The 17,619-nt window shown below is 37.5% G+C and overlaps 1 protein-coding gene across 2 annotated transcripts in view; it reads left to right on the top strand.

Moving 5' to 3' along the window:
- Positions 1–17,619, top strand: part of KDM4C (lysine demethylase 4C) — a gene marked incomplete at both ends in the record, with an annotated part of 355,445 nt that overhangs the window by 225,938 nt on the left and 111,888 nt on the right. For both annotated transcript variants that reach the window (XM_080708835.1, XM_080708836.1), the window contains 2 exons: positions 3,610–3,665; positions 5,982–6,090. In XM_080708835.1, coding sequence (XP_080564961.1) covers positions 3,610–3,665; positions 5,982–6,090 — 165 coding nt within the window. The remainder of the gene's footprint in view (positions 1–3,609; positions 3,666–5,981; positions 6,091–17,619) is intronic.

The following is a 17,619-nucleotide window of genomic DNA, read 5'->3' as shown; positions in this document are numbered from 1 at the left end:
TTTATGGATTTGATATTCTTCATTACTATTTTACGTTGTAAGCCTTAATCTATTATTACTAAAATCAGATATTAAAAATCAAACTTAAACTACTCATTATTGCAGTAATCAATAATGCTTCCATTTGCTAATATACTGTTTTCATTGGCAGAGTTGAGTAGTTTTTAGTAAACTCTGTAATTGTTTAAGGTTTAAACTAGTAAGTATAAGTATCTTTTATAGAAAAGGATTGATGACTGTTGGCTTGGGTGGCTTGGGTATTCTGAGGCAAGTTAACTAATTTCCTGAATCTTGGTTCTCCTGATTTTTGGTTTTCTCGTCTATAAACTGAAATATTAACTACCTAATAAGTTTGTATTGAGGAAGGAAGGAAGTAAAGTATATGACATTTTTGGCATAATGTGAAGAATACATAAGGTTTTATTTTGTGAGGGGGGCTGGGGATTGAATCCATAGGTACTCTTCTTTTGAGTTCTACCCCCAGCCTTATTTTATTTTTTATGTAATCAGGGTCTTGTTGAGTTGCCAAGAGCCTTTTTATGTTGCTGAAGCTAGCTTTGAACCTTCAATCCTCCTGTCTCAGCTTCCCAAGTACTGGGATTACAGGCATGTGGCACCACTCTGGCTTGCATAAGGCTTTTAATATGTGGTTTCTCTTCTGATATTTAATTGTTCATACCCAGTTGAATAAGCCATTACTCTAAAGGACATTTTAAAAATATTCTCATTAAATTCTTTTAATTGAAAGTTCCTAATGAATGATTGACAATTTCTATGTTTGTTTCAGTACCTTCAAGTATATTACACATTTCAACGAGTCCTAGAGAAACCCAGTCTGCTTTTCTGGGAAGGGGTAACCTGTTACTTTTTGTAGTTATGAATTCTATACCATGATAGAGAAGTGCTACTTGAAAAAGAATAGCTTAATAATTGTCTTATTCGATACTGCCTTTTCCTGGGCTTTGAACCCAGGCATTTAGTAAGATGAATTAATCGACAATTTGGTATTTTTATTTTTATCAGATCAACTAGTTTGGCCCTATTAGGGACATTTATACAAACAATGTGATTAACATGGTTATTATTCTTTCTACTTGCTCTTTTAAATAAAATCAGATAGAAACAATGATATCATATTAAAAATCATTTACAGCAGGAGAGAGGGAAGTGATGGAATCAATTATAGGAATTTTAGCTTTTGAGGGAGTGAAGGAGAAGCCTGTTAAGGGAAGCTGATTGTTAATTAGAGTTTGAGGAGAGTAAGGATAATGGAAGCCAGGGCCAGAAAATGTTTCAGGAAGGACCAGCAGTGCTAATTGCTGATAGGAGATCAAGTGAAACAAGAACGTAGAGCTTTGCATTGGATTTTGTGACATGGAGTTTACTGGTGATTTTAGAAAGAACAAAGTGGGTGGGTGGGGATCTTCTCAACTTCACCTCAATCCTGAGTCTACAGATTGAATTAGAGGGCTTTCCCCCCTTTGTTATAGTTCTTCTGAACATGTTTACCTTCTAAGGATCCTGGTCAGGTACTTTGAAGCTACTTCCATGCTAAGATGCTGGATTTCACTTTTCCAGTATGTCTTCGTAGGCTTCCTCTCACCACTAGTTTCACTGATTAGACATCAGATTTTCATACTGTTTGGGCTCCCCACAGTCCACAGTTGTTCTCTGCTGCATTCTGGTGTCAGTACTGACATTTTCACATATACACCGTGATACTTGATCTTGAGTTCTGTTCATTTTCTTTCTGTGTAGACAGTGTGTTACATTAGTGGAAAGATACTTGTTATTGAGAAATTTTTATTAAATTATTGGATTTCTCATTTTTAATATTTGAATTATGAGAATTTGCTTTCTTGGTGTGCTTCACCAAAACCAGTTTTTCCAAATGCCTCTAGGACATGGCAGTATGGTATAGATAAAGAAAATCCCTTGTTGAGTGCTCTGTCCTTGAGTGGGTTTTTAATAGATTTAAATGACTATACACTGGGCCCCAGTTGCTTTTCTAAATCTTTGACTGTCACCCTGGAAGTTCTAAATATGCAGACATTTTACACACATAAAATAACTGAATATATCTCATTGTTTGCATTTTTAATATTTTTGTTTGTATGTATGTGTGCATGTAGGTGTACTGAGCATTGAACCCAGAGGCATTCTACTTCTGAGCTAAACCCCCACCCTGATTTTATTTCTTATTTTGAAACCGGGTCTCACTAAGTTGTCGAGGGCCTTTGTAAGTTGTCAAGGCTAGTTTCTAGTTTGTGATCCTGTTTCTGTCTCCCAAGTACTGGGATTACAAGCATGCATTACCATGCCAGGTTTGCATTATTGATATTTAAAAGAGCTATCAGTAAAGGAGTAGCTAGGCATCACACACTTGTAGTCCCAGCATTTGGGTGGCTGAGACAGGAGGATCTGGGTTGGCAGCCAGTCTCAGCTACTTAGTGAGGCTCTCCCACAACTTAGTGAGACCCTGTTTCAAAATAAAGAATAAAAAGTAGGGCTGTGGGGGTGTAGCTCGGAGGTAGAGTGCCCCTGGGTTCCATCCCTAGTACTAAAGAATAAAAAAAGAAAAAGAAAAGGAGTATTCTTTTTATTTTTTTTTGTGGGTTTTTTTTTACTCAGGAAAATAAAAACTTTGAAGTTAGACTCCCAATTTTTGATATTAGATGAATGGGATTACTTGCAAAGCTATCCAAAACTGTCATTATTAGTTAAGGCATATCACATTGGAGAACAGGGTAAATAAATTTTATACATATAGTTTGGATGAAAACAAACCAAATAAACATATTTTAGAAAGTTATTAATTTAAATAATTGAGAAGACATGGTTGAAATTAAAAATAACAAAATTACTTATGTATTTTTAAAAAATTCTAGGCCAATAGAAGTCCAAAGAATACTTTCATGAACAGAGCATCTTTTAAAAGTAGTCTTTTAAACTGGGTGTGGTGGTTTATGCTTGCAATCCCAGTACTTGGGAGGCTGAGAGAGGAGGATCATGGGTTTGTGTGTAGCCTTACCTACCTAGTGAGGCCCTTTGCAACTTATTAAGACCCTGGTACAAAATAAAGAATAAGAAATGGGTCTGGATGTGTAGCTCTGAGTTAAAATGCTCCTGTTTTCCATCCCTAGTAACACACACACACACACACACACACACACACACACACACACGTTTTGTTTACTCTTACATTATAGAAAAGCCTGTTGGAACTCCTTCCCAATCCCCTCCTCTGTTTTTAAGGAGTCCTCTATTTGTGTATTCCCAGAGCAAAGGGACTCTAGTATTGTGCATATTCTGTGCTGCAGAATTCTAGTCAGTACTTCTTGAGGCTGCCAATTTCTCTATGTCACAGATTTTCTCCAACATGGCAACTGACAACCATGGCAGGACCATGATGGTCATCCAGAACATGGTTCAATGTATCCTTGCTTCTCCCCTTCTCTTTTTCTCTTGGCTTCTTGAATTACTTTTATATAATTTGATAGTTTTAATTTTCTAATGCAAAATTAGAGTTCTTGGGACTGCTTAGATGAATGATAATGACTTTTACTGTATAGGTCTGATAATTGTGTTGTATTTTCTTTTTCCCCCTAGGAATGCTGTCTCTGCAATTTGAGAGGGGGTGCGCTTAAGCAAACTAAGAACAATAAGTAAGTGATGCATTAATTATATTGAGTTTCATTTGTCTCTCCTTAGTAGACTCTCTATATGACGTTTGCTTTACTTCTTGCTGTGCACGTTGTTTTAAAGCTTTTGCTGTCCAAATCTGAGGATGGTGTTCCTGCTTCAGAACCTCTGCTGATGGCACTCTCCCCTCTAGTGGGCAAAAGTATTCCGAGGCATGCTTCTGCTCTGGGCATTTGCTACCCTGGAGAATTACCCTTCTATTACTAACAGAGCTTTTAAAATGAAGGTGGCTCTTATTGTACAGGTACCATTAGAATCTTAGTGTTTAGTATTATGAATCCTGTTAGTCTCATAAGAATAGTGTGTGTCCGAAAACAGTGAAACTGTTATTTTCAGATAAATCAGTAATAGCCATGACATTAAAACAAAAGCCACTTACCCTCTCCGCTTCCCCCTGCAACAGGACTGGAATTTTAACTCAAGGCCTCGTGCATGGTAGGCAAATGTTCTATCACTTAGCTACAGACCCCAGCAGCCATTTAGTTTTAATTGTGGAAAATTAACAATAATGCATGTATGCTAAATTAGAAAAGACATGCAGAAAACTCTGGTTCTAAGATTTAAAGGGCATTTCTAGAGAATATTTAGAGAGTCTCCAAAAAGAGTCACAATGAACTTAAAATTCATAATTTGAATTTTTGGGGCTATTTTGCCTGAATTTTATTCCTATTTATATGACCAGGTTTTAAAGTTAAAAATGGGCCAAAGCATATTATAAGGTCCTTTGGAACAGATAATTGTAGAAAGGGTCTAGGCAGAAGCTACAGACTGGCACTGGAGGGCCAGGTCTAGCCTCTAGATGCTTTGTTTTACCTACTCACTATTTTAAGATTTTATCCAAAATTAAAGATCAAAGGATTCTTAAGTAAAAATCCAGATTTTCATTCTTAACTTGAAAAATGATAAGACAATAGCAACCAGCAGGGATGAAAGCTTGTTTTCAAGTATGTGTTGTAGTGTGTGTAGGGGGGGGTTCCTCAGGTTATCATGATTCCCAATATATGCATTTGCTTACATCCTGTCTGGTCCCATGGGCACAGGAGTTGAGACTCCTGGAGTAATGAAATGATGGAGTTAACATAATTATGTTCCTGTGAACATGTTTCTGATTGTTTAGAAGGGAAAGGCATTTATCATTTCCACATTGATGAAGTTTTGTCTAAGAAACTGTAGCTTTGCTTAGTTTTGGATTGTCTTGCATAGTCTGAATTGATATGATTAGCACTGTTCTAAAACGTCTCCACTAGTTCTTAGATGTGGTATAGGTTGTGCAGACTGTGAGATGGTTTAGGTGGTTCCTGTAAAGACAGATGTGATAGTTTTCTTCCTACTGTTGGGCTAAAACTATAGCTTGCTATCTATTTTTAAATGTGAAAAATGCCCCGGTGGGACTGACACTTGTTCTATCTTCCTGTGGTCTAGAAAGACAAGATGCAGTGTGATGATATTAAAATGAAATGAATATACTTTGGCTTAAAAATGGGTTAATGGCTTTGATAATTCTCTTAAGATTTCTTCAAATCCATGCGTCTTTATACTTATTTGGAGGTGTAACATTTATGAGACAATAACAGTAATAGGAAAGCTATCATTTTTTTCTGGAATATTTCAGAATGTGAAAGGAGTTACTAAGTTTTAAGTAGGAGACTTTCTCCTCTCTAGTTTCCTTTGATTATAGTAGCATTGCATTGAGGAACAATTTAATTAAAGACTTAGTATTCTTAAAATTTTTTATTGGTGTGTTGTAAATCTGTATGATAGTGAAATTCATAGTGATACTTTCATGGTGGTACATATATAGGCAGATAACATTATTGGCTACTTGAACTAGCTAACTTGCTTCATGACATGTATATTATGTGAAAAGGTTTTATATATGCAATTCCTAGTTTATATGTCTTATTAATTGAACTCTTCTATTGCCACATATTAGTTAGCTTAAGTATATTAGGTACAAATAATGTTTTAGCACCAAATGAAATAAAGAGGGAGCCTGCGTTTTAGTATTTTTCATATAACATATAGACAAATGATGCGTGTTAATAGGAATGAGGCCTTGGTGTTTATTTGGTTCTGCATGTCATGGTGTTGTGCAGGTATCCTACTGAACCTATCCTGGAGGTTTAAAATTCAGAATCTGTTTGTCATGGATTTAGGCTCTTGGCTTTCTTTCTTATCTGTGTGTTTCCCATTTGTGAAGTTGCCATCAGCAGATTGAAGTATGAAGGTATCTAAGTTTAGGGAACATTTGTTGATGTTTACTGTCTCCTTTCCTGTAGGTGGGCCCATGTCATGTGTGCCGTTGCAGTCCCAGAAGTTCGGTTCACTAATGTCCCAGAAAGGACGCAAATAGATGTAGGCAGAATACCTTTACAGAGGTTAAAATTGGTGAGTGGCAAAGCTTATTTTTTACCTCATAAATTAGTGTTAAATTCAAATTATGAATTTTTCTATTGTACACATTCCCAATATAATTTTTCTCTTAGCTTCATTTTATTCTAACCTTATATTTCTTTTTCTCAAATTTACTTATCATTACAAATTCCTTTCTTGTTATAGTATAAGCCTGTCCTCAAATTCTGTTTGAAGTGAGGGGAAGGATTAAAACATTTTCTGGATAAATGTGAACTTTCAAACTATAGAATTTCTGATGAGATTGTCAGAAATGGAGTGAGATGTTCAACTCTGTTTAGTGTTTCTTTGTGTGTGTGTGTGTGTGTGTGAGGTACTGAGGATTGAACTCAGGATCATTCTATCTCTGAGCTACACCCTCAGTCATTTTATTTTATTACTTAAAAACAAGTTCTCCCTAAGTTACTGACAGCCTCATTAAGTTGCTGAGGCTGGCATGGAACCTGTGATCCTCCTGTCTCAGCCTCCCAAGTGCTGGGATTACAAACATGAACCACCATGCTTTGGCTTTAGTGTTTCTTGACCCTCTTTGGTTTATCTTGTCTTAGCAAAATGAAAAACCTAATTTCATCATCTCTTCACCAAGAACAGATTTCGAAAGATTTAGAAATATAAAACCTTTTATTATTACTAAGGGTTTTCTTCTCACTTGTGAATAGGTGCATGCCAATATGCCAGACTCTGGCTTATTCAGAAACATTCATACAAACCTCTTCACTAGTTTACCTTGTCGAGAGTATTTTCTTGAACATATAGCCCTTTTGATATCTTAACATTTGAGGTAACATTGTAGTTCTGTTTAATTTTAAGCAACAGATCATTAGTTTAGTCCTTTATATTTATATATAATGAGAATTTTTTTCTAAAGTTAAAATGCATAGCCTTACAGGAGCATGGTTTAAAGGTGGACTTAATACTCTAGAATATTGTTAGTCCTTGTTATTTTTGTCATAAGGTCTTTCTACTGTAGCGTGTTTCCGGCACTATCACTGAAACTCTCTCTTCCTGTCTGTTTTCTTACAACTCTTCTTCCCCAAGCAGAGCTGGTTGTACTCTCTCTGTACCTTTGGTTCTCAGAGAAGGATAAGTGAATGCTATTACTTTCCATCACTATTCCATTAAGAGTTTTCTTTTGATAGAAAAATATGTAACTGTTTCATGGAACTGGGCATTGCTATGGTTAATACAAGTATAGGGAGTTAAGGATGCTCTGGATCTGTAGTCAGCTTTTGTAAATTAAAATGGAAATGAATGAACTGTTTAAATGGTTCTCTGAGTGTCAGAAGAGGGGAGAGATGTGTGTAATTCTTCAGTTTCTGGACTTCTGTAGGAAAGCTTGAAATCTTATTTCCTGATTAACAATCAAAAAATTAATGATGAGCCAGGCCTGGTGGCGCACATTTGTAATCCCAGCATTTGGGAGGCTGAGACCGGAGGATCACAGTTCCTGAACAGCCTCAGCTACTCAGTGAGGCCCTCCGCAATTTAGCGAGATCCTGTTTCAAAATAAAGAATAAAAATGTAGGGCAGCCGGGCGTGGTGGCGCATGCTTGTAATCCCTGCGCTTGGGAGGCTGAGACAGGAGGATCGCACAGGTTCGAAGCCAGCTGCTCTGGCTTAAGAGACCCAGTTTCCAAATAAAAAAAGTATAAAAATAAGTCTGGGAGTGTAGCCTGGAGGTAGAAGGGCTTCCAGGAACCCCAGTACCACCCCCCCATAAAATAAAAAATAAAAAACAAAGATAAGTAGAGCAGGGGATGTAGCTTGGAGGTCAAATGTCCCTGGGTTCCATCCCCAGACCTGCAAAAAATTAAAAAAAAAAAAAAAAAAAAAAAGAAAGATGAAAAGCTGAGCATAGTGGCTCATGCTTGTAATCCCAGCATTCAGGAGGCTGATGCCGGAGGATCACGGTTGGTGGACAGCCTCGGCTACTTAGTAAGACCATGTTTTAAATTAACGAATAATAAATAGGGCAGGGGGTATAGCTCAGAGCTCGAATGCCCCTGGGTTCTAACCCCAGAAACCCCCCCCCCCCACACACACACACAAAATTAATGATGAAAACACCAAAAAAATGCCAAGCAAATCAAACATTTACAATAATAAGGGCTGTAAGACAGGATATAAAAAAGAAAATTGTATCATAGCACGTTAAAGAATTTAATGTTTAGTGCATACACTTAGTTTTTAACACCTCCTTTCCAGGAAATAAATTACTTTGCTTTCCTTGGGCACGTCCACCGTACCCTTACTTTTGTTCAGTGCCCACAGTTCCACCTGAGGCTACTACCACCTCATCCCCATCCAAAGGCAGTGTTGTTAGCTTTGGGGATTTATGGTAGCGTTACAAATATTAAGAAATGTCTAACATCTTAACAGTTGGAAAATGTATTAATTTTTTCTAATTATAAAAGTAACAATTGTTTGTAAAAATTCAAACACTACCTACAAAATCATCGTTGTTTCTCTTTCTTTTTACTGGTCAGCACCCCTCAAAATAATGGTAATGACTCTTGAGGTTGCCCTTTAACTTACTGTTACTCACACCATTCCCAAAGCGTTTTGAGAGCAACATGGAAGAACAGGCTGGGCTATTTCAACTCCATTTGGGGTATTACACCTAGACACCCAAAGATAGCATCTCAGAATGGTGACACAGTTTTAGTTACAATGCTGTGCTCCATCTTGATTGTGCATATCACATATTCCTTTTTATTGGTATATTTTAATTACACAGACTGTGGTGTCATTGTGGCATACTCGTACCTCCGTAAAACATAAATTGGTCAATTTCACTCTGTAATACCTCTCGTATTCTTACCTTTACTTCCCCCATCCCCTTTCACATTCTTTATGGAATATGTTTTTCATCCTTAAATGACTGATGCCTCTAAGAGAATGTCTTGTCTGAATTTAAGATCACGTAAAGTCTTTTCAAATGACAACATTCTGATGTGTGAGATGAATATATTTAGGTGAAAAATTTCATACTATAGACCAGGAATTGTTCTGTTTTTTTTTTTTTTTAAATATAATTTTACATTTCAGTCATGGTAAATTTGGGGAATGTATTTATTAAAGTGTTTACCCTGGTTATCTTCAGTGTGGTAGTACAACAGGAAATTTAATTTGGGAGCGAAAAATCACTCCTAAGTCCTATAGTAGTTTGAAAGGTGCTAATTACCAGAGGTCTACAAGATTTTTCTACCAGTAATCCTCAAGAAACAGGCTTCACCTTGGTGACAGGGTTTGTGTCTTTAACAGTGTCCCATAGTGATCAGACTCAGGCTGGCTTTGAATAATGAACTCTCCCAATGGTCACTTGTGTAATAGATTAACATTCCCAGGAAACAAAATTCTGCCCCTATACATAAGATTAGAGGTATAATTTCCTTACATTTGCATTTATTCTTTTGACATCCACGTGGTAATCTAACAAGTGTTTACAGTGTGAGACATCACAGCACTAGCTTTGTGTAGGACATTTCATCCAGGCCAAAGGAAGTCAAGGCAACTTATTTTACTGTGCCTGTTTAGTGAATATACATGTATGTGCTAATGTCCAGTTCAGTCATTTTTGAAACTATAGGTATCCCTTTTCTGTTCACAAAGATGAGGAGTAATAAAATTATTTAGATGTCAGAATTAATTTATTTCAACAAATAATTATCACCCATTTTGCTAAAAAATGTGTTTTTTATTTATTCACAGTTCCTCTATCATCTTTACATCTAGCTCAAGACTTTCAGCCTTTTAACTATTGACTCTGTGTGTGTGTGTGTGTGTGTGTGTGTGTGTGTGTGTGTGTGTGTGTGTGTGTGTTACTGAGGATGGAACCCAGGCACATTCTACCTCCAAGCTACACCCCCAGCCCAATTTTTATTTTTTATTTTGAAACAGGGTCTCACTGAGTTGCAAAAGGCCTCAGTAAGTAGTAGCTGAGGTTGTCCATGAACCACAATCCTCCTGTCTCAGCCTTCCAAATACAGAGATTACAAGCGTGTACCACCACACCCGGCTAACTATTAACATTTAAGACCAGCTAATTCTTTGTTGTGGGCAGTGTCTTGCATATTATAGGAGTCCAGCATCCCTGACCCAAAGGGACTTTCAGCTCTCCGCTAATACACCATTTCCCCCCCTCATTTGAGAATTCAGTAGTCTACAGGGAAGGCACATATATAAAGAGAGTTTTCATTTTTGTTAATTTTAGATAAAGAATATCTTGGTTAATAAGCCCAAATTGGAGTCTTTGAGAACAAATATTTTTAGATTAAAAAATAGACAATGTTTTGACAAATGTTTGTATTTCTTACTTGCAAATAAAGTATTAAAGTTGGCAATATATATACTACCATATAATTATAATTCAAATTAGTATTTTTAACATCTGTTCATCTAGAAATCAAACAAGCAATTGAGTAATAATGAAATTTAATTTTACCAAAGTCTAAATTCTGTGCCAGGTGTAGTGGTGTAATTCTGTAATCCCATCATCTCAGGAGGCTGTTGCAGGATGATTACAAGTTCAAGGCCAGCCTGTGCAACTTAGACCTCATCTCAAAAGATCTTAGGATGTAGCCCAGTGGTAGAGTGCCCCCTGTGTTAAATTACCAGTACCTAAAAAGTAAAATGTTAAAATCCTGTGATGTATGTATGTATGTATGTATGTATGTATAATAATTGTCACTGGCTAAATTTTTATGGGATGTATATAAGGTAGCAAACCATTTATTATTTATTATTGTGACTGGAGGAGTTTGATCATCCAATTACATGTCATTTAGGCCTCCTCATGATTTTACCTTTAATGTAATGGAAGTGAATTAAGACAATCTTTTAGCTAAAAGTTCTGTTTGATCTTGGAGCCTCTGATCAGTTGGGGATTGGAAACTAGAGGTCCTTTCAGAAGCAAGGGTAACTGCGCATCTCTTTCCCAGTGTCCACTAGGTGGTGCTACTGCACCAGTTTCTGAGCACAGTCCCCTCAAACTTAGCACTTTCTCTAGAGCCTTATCAGAGCCCCACCCACACTGCCAGAGCCTGTGAGCACACTGGGGTTCTCTGTCTCCTGGTGTGGCAGTAGGACATCGAAAAGTGCTTGTGATGATTCAAAGTGCTGAATTTCTAGCAGCAGTGTTTCCTTACAGTTTTTTTTTATTTAGTTCTATAAACAAAAAATTCCCTTGGGGTACGTTAGTGTTTTTCTGTATAAGTAATACACAGTTCTAACAGCTTTTAACTTCAAGAGGCTTGAAAGATGAGTGATGGGAAACTTGCCTTTAAAATACCTTCTGAACTACTAGAACTATTTTTAAGTGCTTATTATTAGCAATCTTTCTAAAATATAAATAATGGGATTCATGTAGAGGTGTTTTGTTAATACAGTTACTTGTTCTTTAGTTATTTAGAGGTTCAACCTATAGCTTTTGAAAAACACCTCTTGTAAAATTATTTGTACAGAGAGAATTTTGTGGAGGATATTGGAAATGATTTGTTTAGCTGAGCAGATTTCCTCTCCTAGGTTACCAACATATTTATTTTTGTGGTACTGGGGACTGAACTCAGGGCATTCTACCTTTGAGCTACACACCCAGATCTAGGTTTATGTTTTACTTTGAAACAGGGTCTCAGTAAGTTGTGGAGGTTGGTGAGCCTGGCAGTGAGCTTGACATCCTATTGCCTCAGCCTGCCAAGTCCTGGGATTCCAGGTGTGTGACACCACACCTGGCTTAGGTGACTGATTAAAAAAAACTTAGCAATGAAAAGAACCTTTTTGGGCAGGGAATGTAGTTCAGTGGTAGAGTGCTTGTCTTTCAGCATGTCCAAGGCTCTGGGTTCAATCCTCAGTGCCACCAAATAAAACAAGAAAATGGAAGAACCTCTTTTGCGTTGATCCTCAACAGACATGTGCTTTCTCAAGGTCTTTTCACCTCAGCTGTCCACTTTGCTTGTCGATATCATGGGCATGTCCTCTAATCTTAGTTAATGAACAATAGTTGATGGCACTTATTTTATTCCTGTGGCCAATCTTAAATACTTTCATAGTTCATTAATTTTTTTGAACTAAAATATTCAATTCTAAAGTGTATTTGGTTATAGTGGTTTTCATATAGAGTTTGTACTTTTTTTTTCTCTGTGACCCTATTTTACTTTTGTGTAACATAATTATCTCAGAGGTAATTAAAGTAGGTGCTATCCCAGTAAAACATACTGTAAGTTACTGTCTCAGAGGACCAGTTACGAGGGAGAGTCATTCTGCTACAAGGGAGGAAATGGTTGCACATCACACTAATGGGCTCAGAGCAGTCACTTCCAGTAGCGAGTACTGGGCCTTTTGTTGTTGTTGTTGTTGTTGTTGTTGTTGTTGTTGTTGTTGTTGTTGTTGTTAATTTTAGCATTCTTCTGGTTTTCTGTGCATTTTGTTTTGATTACTTAGTACTTTGCTTACCTACTCATGTAGGATGAATTCTTTTGCCTTGGCATTGACGTTCCATTCAGGAAAAACTATCTGTGGCAAGTCTTGTCATTGCCAGCTTCTTCTGTGTACTGCAGCCCTCCTCTGCTCAACCACACAAGGGCAGCCTTGTCCCTGGCAGGACCATGGGCAAGGAGGACAGTGAGGACACTCAGCCCATCTAGGGATTAGCTTAAAGCACAGGTGATCAGTATGCTTCACGACAGAAGGAAAGGAATGTTCTGCAAGTGGTATAGATTTTTATTTTTATTTTTATTTTGTATGTCTGGGGATGGAACCCAGGGACATTTGACCTCCAAGCTACACCCCCTGCCCTATTTTTTATTTTTTAGTTTGAAACGGTCTCACTAAGTTCCGGAGGGACTCATTAAGTAGCTGAAGCTGTCCACGAACCACAATCCTCTGGTCTCAGCCTCCTGAATGGTGGTATTACAAGCGTGTACCACCACGCTCAGCTTAGATTTTTAAATTAATTCAGATTCATCTCCTTTTCTTTCTTTCTGCCCCTCTTTTCTTTACTAGTATTTTTGGTAATCATAGTTTTTACTGAATTTCTGGAAGATAATGAAATTGTGCAAAAATGAAAACAGGGAAAAAAGTAGATATAAGATACACATTAAGTTAGAATGACTTGTTTTTGTTTTAAATGCCTGTAAAAATGATGAGGAATAATTGATGCTAGAGAGGATGAATTATATTTTTATAGGATGATCACAGAGGAAAAAAGGCAGCATGTTCAGGAAACATCAACATAAAAATATTTAGATTCCACAATAAAACTTAAAGGAAGGACATTTTTAAAACCTAGTAAAAGGAGTAAAAACAAGGATTTCTGTTATTTGTTACATAGATGCCATGAATGTTTATTGTATGCCTTGTCACTACTTACAGATTAAGTTACTTAAAGATCTATAGTTTTTGAAGATAAAAAAGCAAAGCAGGTTTTGTCTTGTAAGAAATCTTAGAAAGTTGTTTTTAGGTGCAAATGTAACCATTAGTTGTTTTTTGGTACTACAAAGTAAACCTAGGTATATTTTACCTCTGAACTATTTCCCAGTCCTACTTTTAAATTTTGAAACAAGGTCTCACTGAGGGACCTTGTTCAGTTTGCTGAGGCTGTCCTGAAGCCTTGGTCCTCCTGTTTTCCCAAGTACTGGGATTATTTAAATACACGCTATGGGTATCAGTGGAGGTGATATCTGTTTTGATCGCTGCTGTCACACAGAGCTCTTGGCATTGCTTACTGATCAGGAAAGCATCCCTCCTTTTTTGGCTAACACAGTGCCTGTTGTTCTTTATCTGTAGATGTTCCAAGACTTTAACATTTGAAATCCTAGTGTTGCAACCAAATAGGGGAAGAAATGAATTTTGGAATAGCTGAAGTTGCCCCTGGGCATTCGATGACCTCTAATTCATATTTGACAAGTGAACCAAGCCAGGCACAAGTATTCTCTGAGTGAAAAACATTATTCTGAAAAGGAATTCACACTGTACTGATGACTGAGCTACAAGCCGCTCAGTATCTGGCTGAGACCATAGTATTCTGCTTAGAAGCCTCTATACACTTTAAAATTTGTACCTGAAGGCAAATAATAGTGAACCTGAAAGGCAAAGATTATAGTTTTGAAAGGTACATCAATTCTGAAAATAGAGTGGTTTCACTGTGGTATTCCATCTGAAGAGCTGAATCAAGGGGAAAAATACAATCAGGCTTCCCATTTCTTAGAGGAAGGCACATGTGCTCTTGCAAACTGAGTCATGTTATCAGATGTACTGAGAGATGGGGTTTGCCTCATGCTATAATATCACTTGGAGTTCTATTTAGTTAATGTTACAGCAGTGTTAGTGAGCACCTTCTTTTTTTTTCTAAAGGAATCTGTGTTGTATTTGACAGGGTCTCTGTTAATGCATTAGGGGGAAGTGTTAAGACACATTGATGATCTTTCATCACTTATGTAGAAAATAGTAGTGTTCTAAAGACAAAGAATGCCATTAAGTTCTATATTAACTCCTACAAACTTATTCATATGCTCAGTTATTTTTAAGGGCAAAGAAATATTTACTAATAAATAACAAATATTAACAGTAATGAGGAAATTTATTGTTTGGACAAGAAGAATAGGAGACACTACAGATGATGGGATTGTCATATGGCACATAGGGTGCTATTACTTAAACGGTCTAGTATAAAATTTTTCAGTATCGTGAAGCTAATATTCTTTAGAATTTCAATGTACATGTTTTCAATTTTGTAGGGTTTTTAAGTATGTATAGTGTACACTAAAAGAGAACATTAATGACTGTATAGTACTTAACTGTCAGTATGATTTGCTACAGGGACTAGATCCTATTGCAAACTGTCAAATTTGTATATCGCTGTAATACCAAACCATAAAATCTTTTGAGTAAAATGGCAAATGTCAAATGGGCTTGACTGCAAATAATATACTTTCTGAAAGTTGTAGATGTCTATAGGAGAAAATGTGTAAATGCATGAAATATTATCTTGTTATTCTGGAATTTTTTTTAATCTGTTGAGAGAAAACTGAGAGGCAAAATGAAATTGATTGGCGCCTTTAAATTTTCAGTGTTGAACTCATTTTTCCCCAAGGACTAATTTTAAAAAACATTATTGGATAGATAAGTAGAACTTCAAATAATCCATGATTAAAGAGTAGTGAAAATAATCTTATTTTTTAGCCTGCATTGCAGAATGGTCCATTTGCTCTGATCTTGTCTGTGTGAGTCTTTTAATTGAGTGAGTGAGCTGGGGTCAGAGTTCCAAAGACAGGGTCACGCCTTTCACTCCAGCACTGGCTGGGTCAATACCAACAAACGCCTGCCAAACTGAGGCAGCTGTCGGACAGCTCTGAACGATCCATTGGGTTTCGCTTGGTCAACCGTGATTGACAGCAGAGAGGTTATAGTTTGGAAGAGACATAGTCATTATTATAAAGCAGTGGATTCATTACTTTTTGTTTTCATGGGGAGAGGACTCAAGCACTGTAGTCACCCTTTGGTTTAATCCTTTATTATAAATTAGGCTAATTTTAAGTATTTGCAGAATTTTATAAAATGCTTTCTGTATAAAGAGAAATTTCTAATACTTGTGATTAATTTAACAAGTCACTGGGGTATATTTTGGACATAGTTACACAATTCAGTGATGTCATTGTCTAACATGAGCTCATGGTTATATACAGGTGCTAGCAGTTTTACTAGCTGTGTATTGGATTTATTGGCCTCAATATCAAAGGTTCTCTGCATTCATCTGTTTGCCCTTTAGATCATGTAATTATAAAAAGTTTCTGCTGTTGTGGTGGTGCACACCTGTAATCTCAGTACTTAGGAGGCCAATAGGTGGTAACGTAGTGAGATCCTGTTTCAAAATAAAATTTAGGCTGAGGTGGGAGAATCAAAGGTTTAAGGTCAGCCTCAGCAACTTAGCAAGACTCTGTTTCAATATACAAACTAAGGCTGGGTGTGGTGGCGCACGTTTGTAATCCCAGTGCTTGCGAGGCTCCAACACTAGGATTGCACAGGTTTGAAGCCAGCCATAGCTACTTAGTGAGGCTCTCAACAACTTTGTGAGACCCTGTTTACAAAGAAATTATAAAATAGGTCTGAGGTGTAGCCTGGAGGTAGAAAAAAAAACTAAGAAAAATGGGCTGAGGATATAACTTTAGAGGTAAAACTTTCTTGGATTCAAACTCTAATATCACCACCACCACCACCACCAAAACAAAACAAAAGAAAGAAACCCAAAAACCTATTAGTTGAGATTGAATGCAGGCTCCTGGGAAGTACTACCTGTGTCCTGTGTCTTCTTTTTTTTTTTTTTTTTTTTTTTTTTGGTGGTACTGGGGTTCCTGGAAGCCCTTCTACCTCCGGGCTACACTCCCAGACCTATTTTTATATTTTTATTTAGAAACAGGGTCTCTTACGCCAGCGCGGCTGGCTTCGAACCTGCGCGATCCTTCTGTCTCTGCCTCCCAAGCGCGGGGATTACAAGCGTGCGCCACCACGCCCGGCTTGTGTCCTGTGTCTTCTACTCAGGTAACCCAGGCCCTGCAGATCAAACCCTCTAAATCTCATAGTAAACTCGATGTTGTGAGGTAAAATGAAAAGGTGAAAATTAGCAGTATTACCTATTTTCACATTAAAATATTTTCCCTTTCTCTCTTCCCTCTCCTCTCCTCTCCTCTCCTCTCCTCTCCTCTCCTCTCCTCTCCTCTCCTCTCCTCTCCTCTCCCCTCCCCTCCCCTCCCCTCCCCTTCTCTCTCCCTCTCCCTCTCTCTCTCCCTCTCTCTCTTCCTTTGCGGTACTGGGGATGTAACCCAGGGGCATTCTACCTCTGATCTACATCGTCAGCCCTATTTTTTATTCTTTATTTTGAAGCAGGGTCTCACTGAATTGCAAGGGGCCTCACTAAGTAGCTGAAGCTGGCTTCAAACCTGTGTGATCCTTCTGTCTCAGCCTCCCAAGCACTGGGATTACAAGTGTGTGCCACCATGGCTGGCTCCTTTATTTTTCTAATACTTATTAGAATATAAACTGTAAGGATTTTCTTTTGAGTGGAGTCTCATTGAGCAGGAATGTTGTCTCCCATGGGAGCATGGTGTAAATGGGCTTTTCTGCACATTTCTGAGATTTCACTGGCTTTTCCTACAGATGCTGATATAAAGGATAAGATAAATAGGTTGCTGTTGTCTAAAGCAGGAATTTGAAGCAGTAATTACGGCTTCTTTTGAGCATGGGCACTACATGTTGGGAAGTGACTTTGTTCAAGATGGTGCTGCTAAACACTAACTTGTGGTCTTGCTTCCATTCGCTTGCATAGTGCATCTGGAATTCTTCAGTGGTTTGGGTCCTGACTATGACTAACTCATGAGAAATCCTTTTTAGCTAGGATTCTGCCTCATCTTTTCTGGCTTTACTGTCTACCCTCTTGTGGAGGAAATTAATTGGAAGAAGGTACTGGGATCCTTTCAAAGGTCTGAGGCCAGAGTTGGAAGAGTCCAGGCTCTG

The sequence above is a fragment of the Muscardinus avellanarius genome (assembly GCF_963383645.1).
Source record: "Muscardinus avellanarius genome assembly, chromosome: 13".
Classification (NCBI taxonomy): domain Eukaryota; kingdom Metazoa; phylum Chordata; class Mammalia; order Rodentia; family Gliridae; genus Muscardinus; species Muscardinus avellanarius.
Note: the sequence above shows the minus strand (reverse complement) of the source record. Positions and strands in the feature narration are given on the sequence as shown.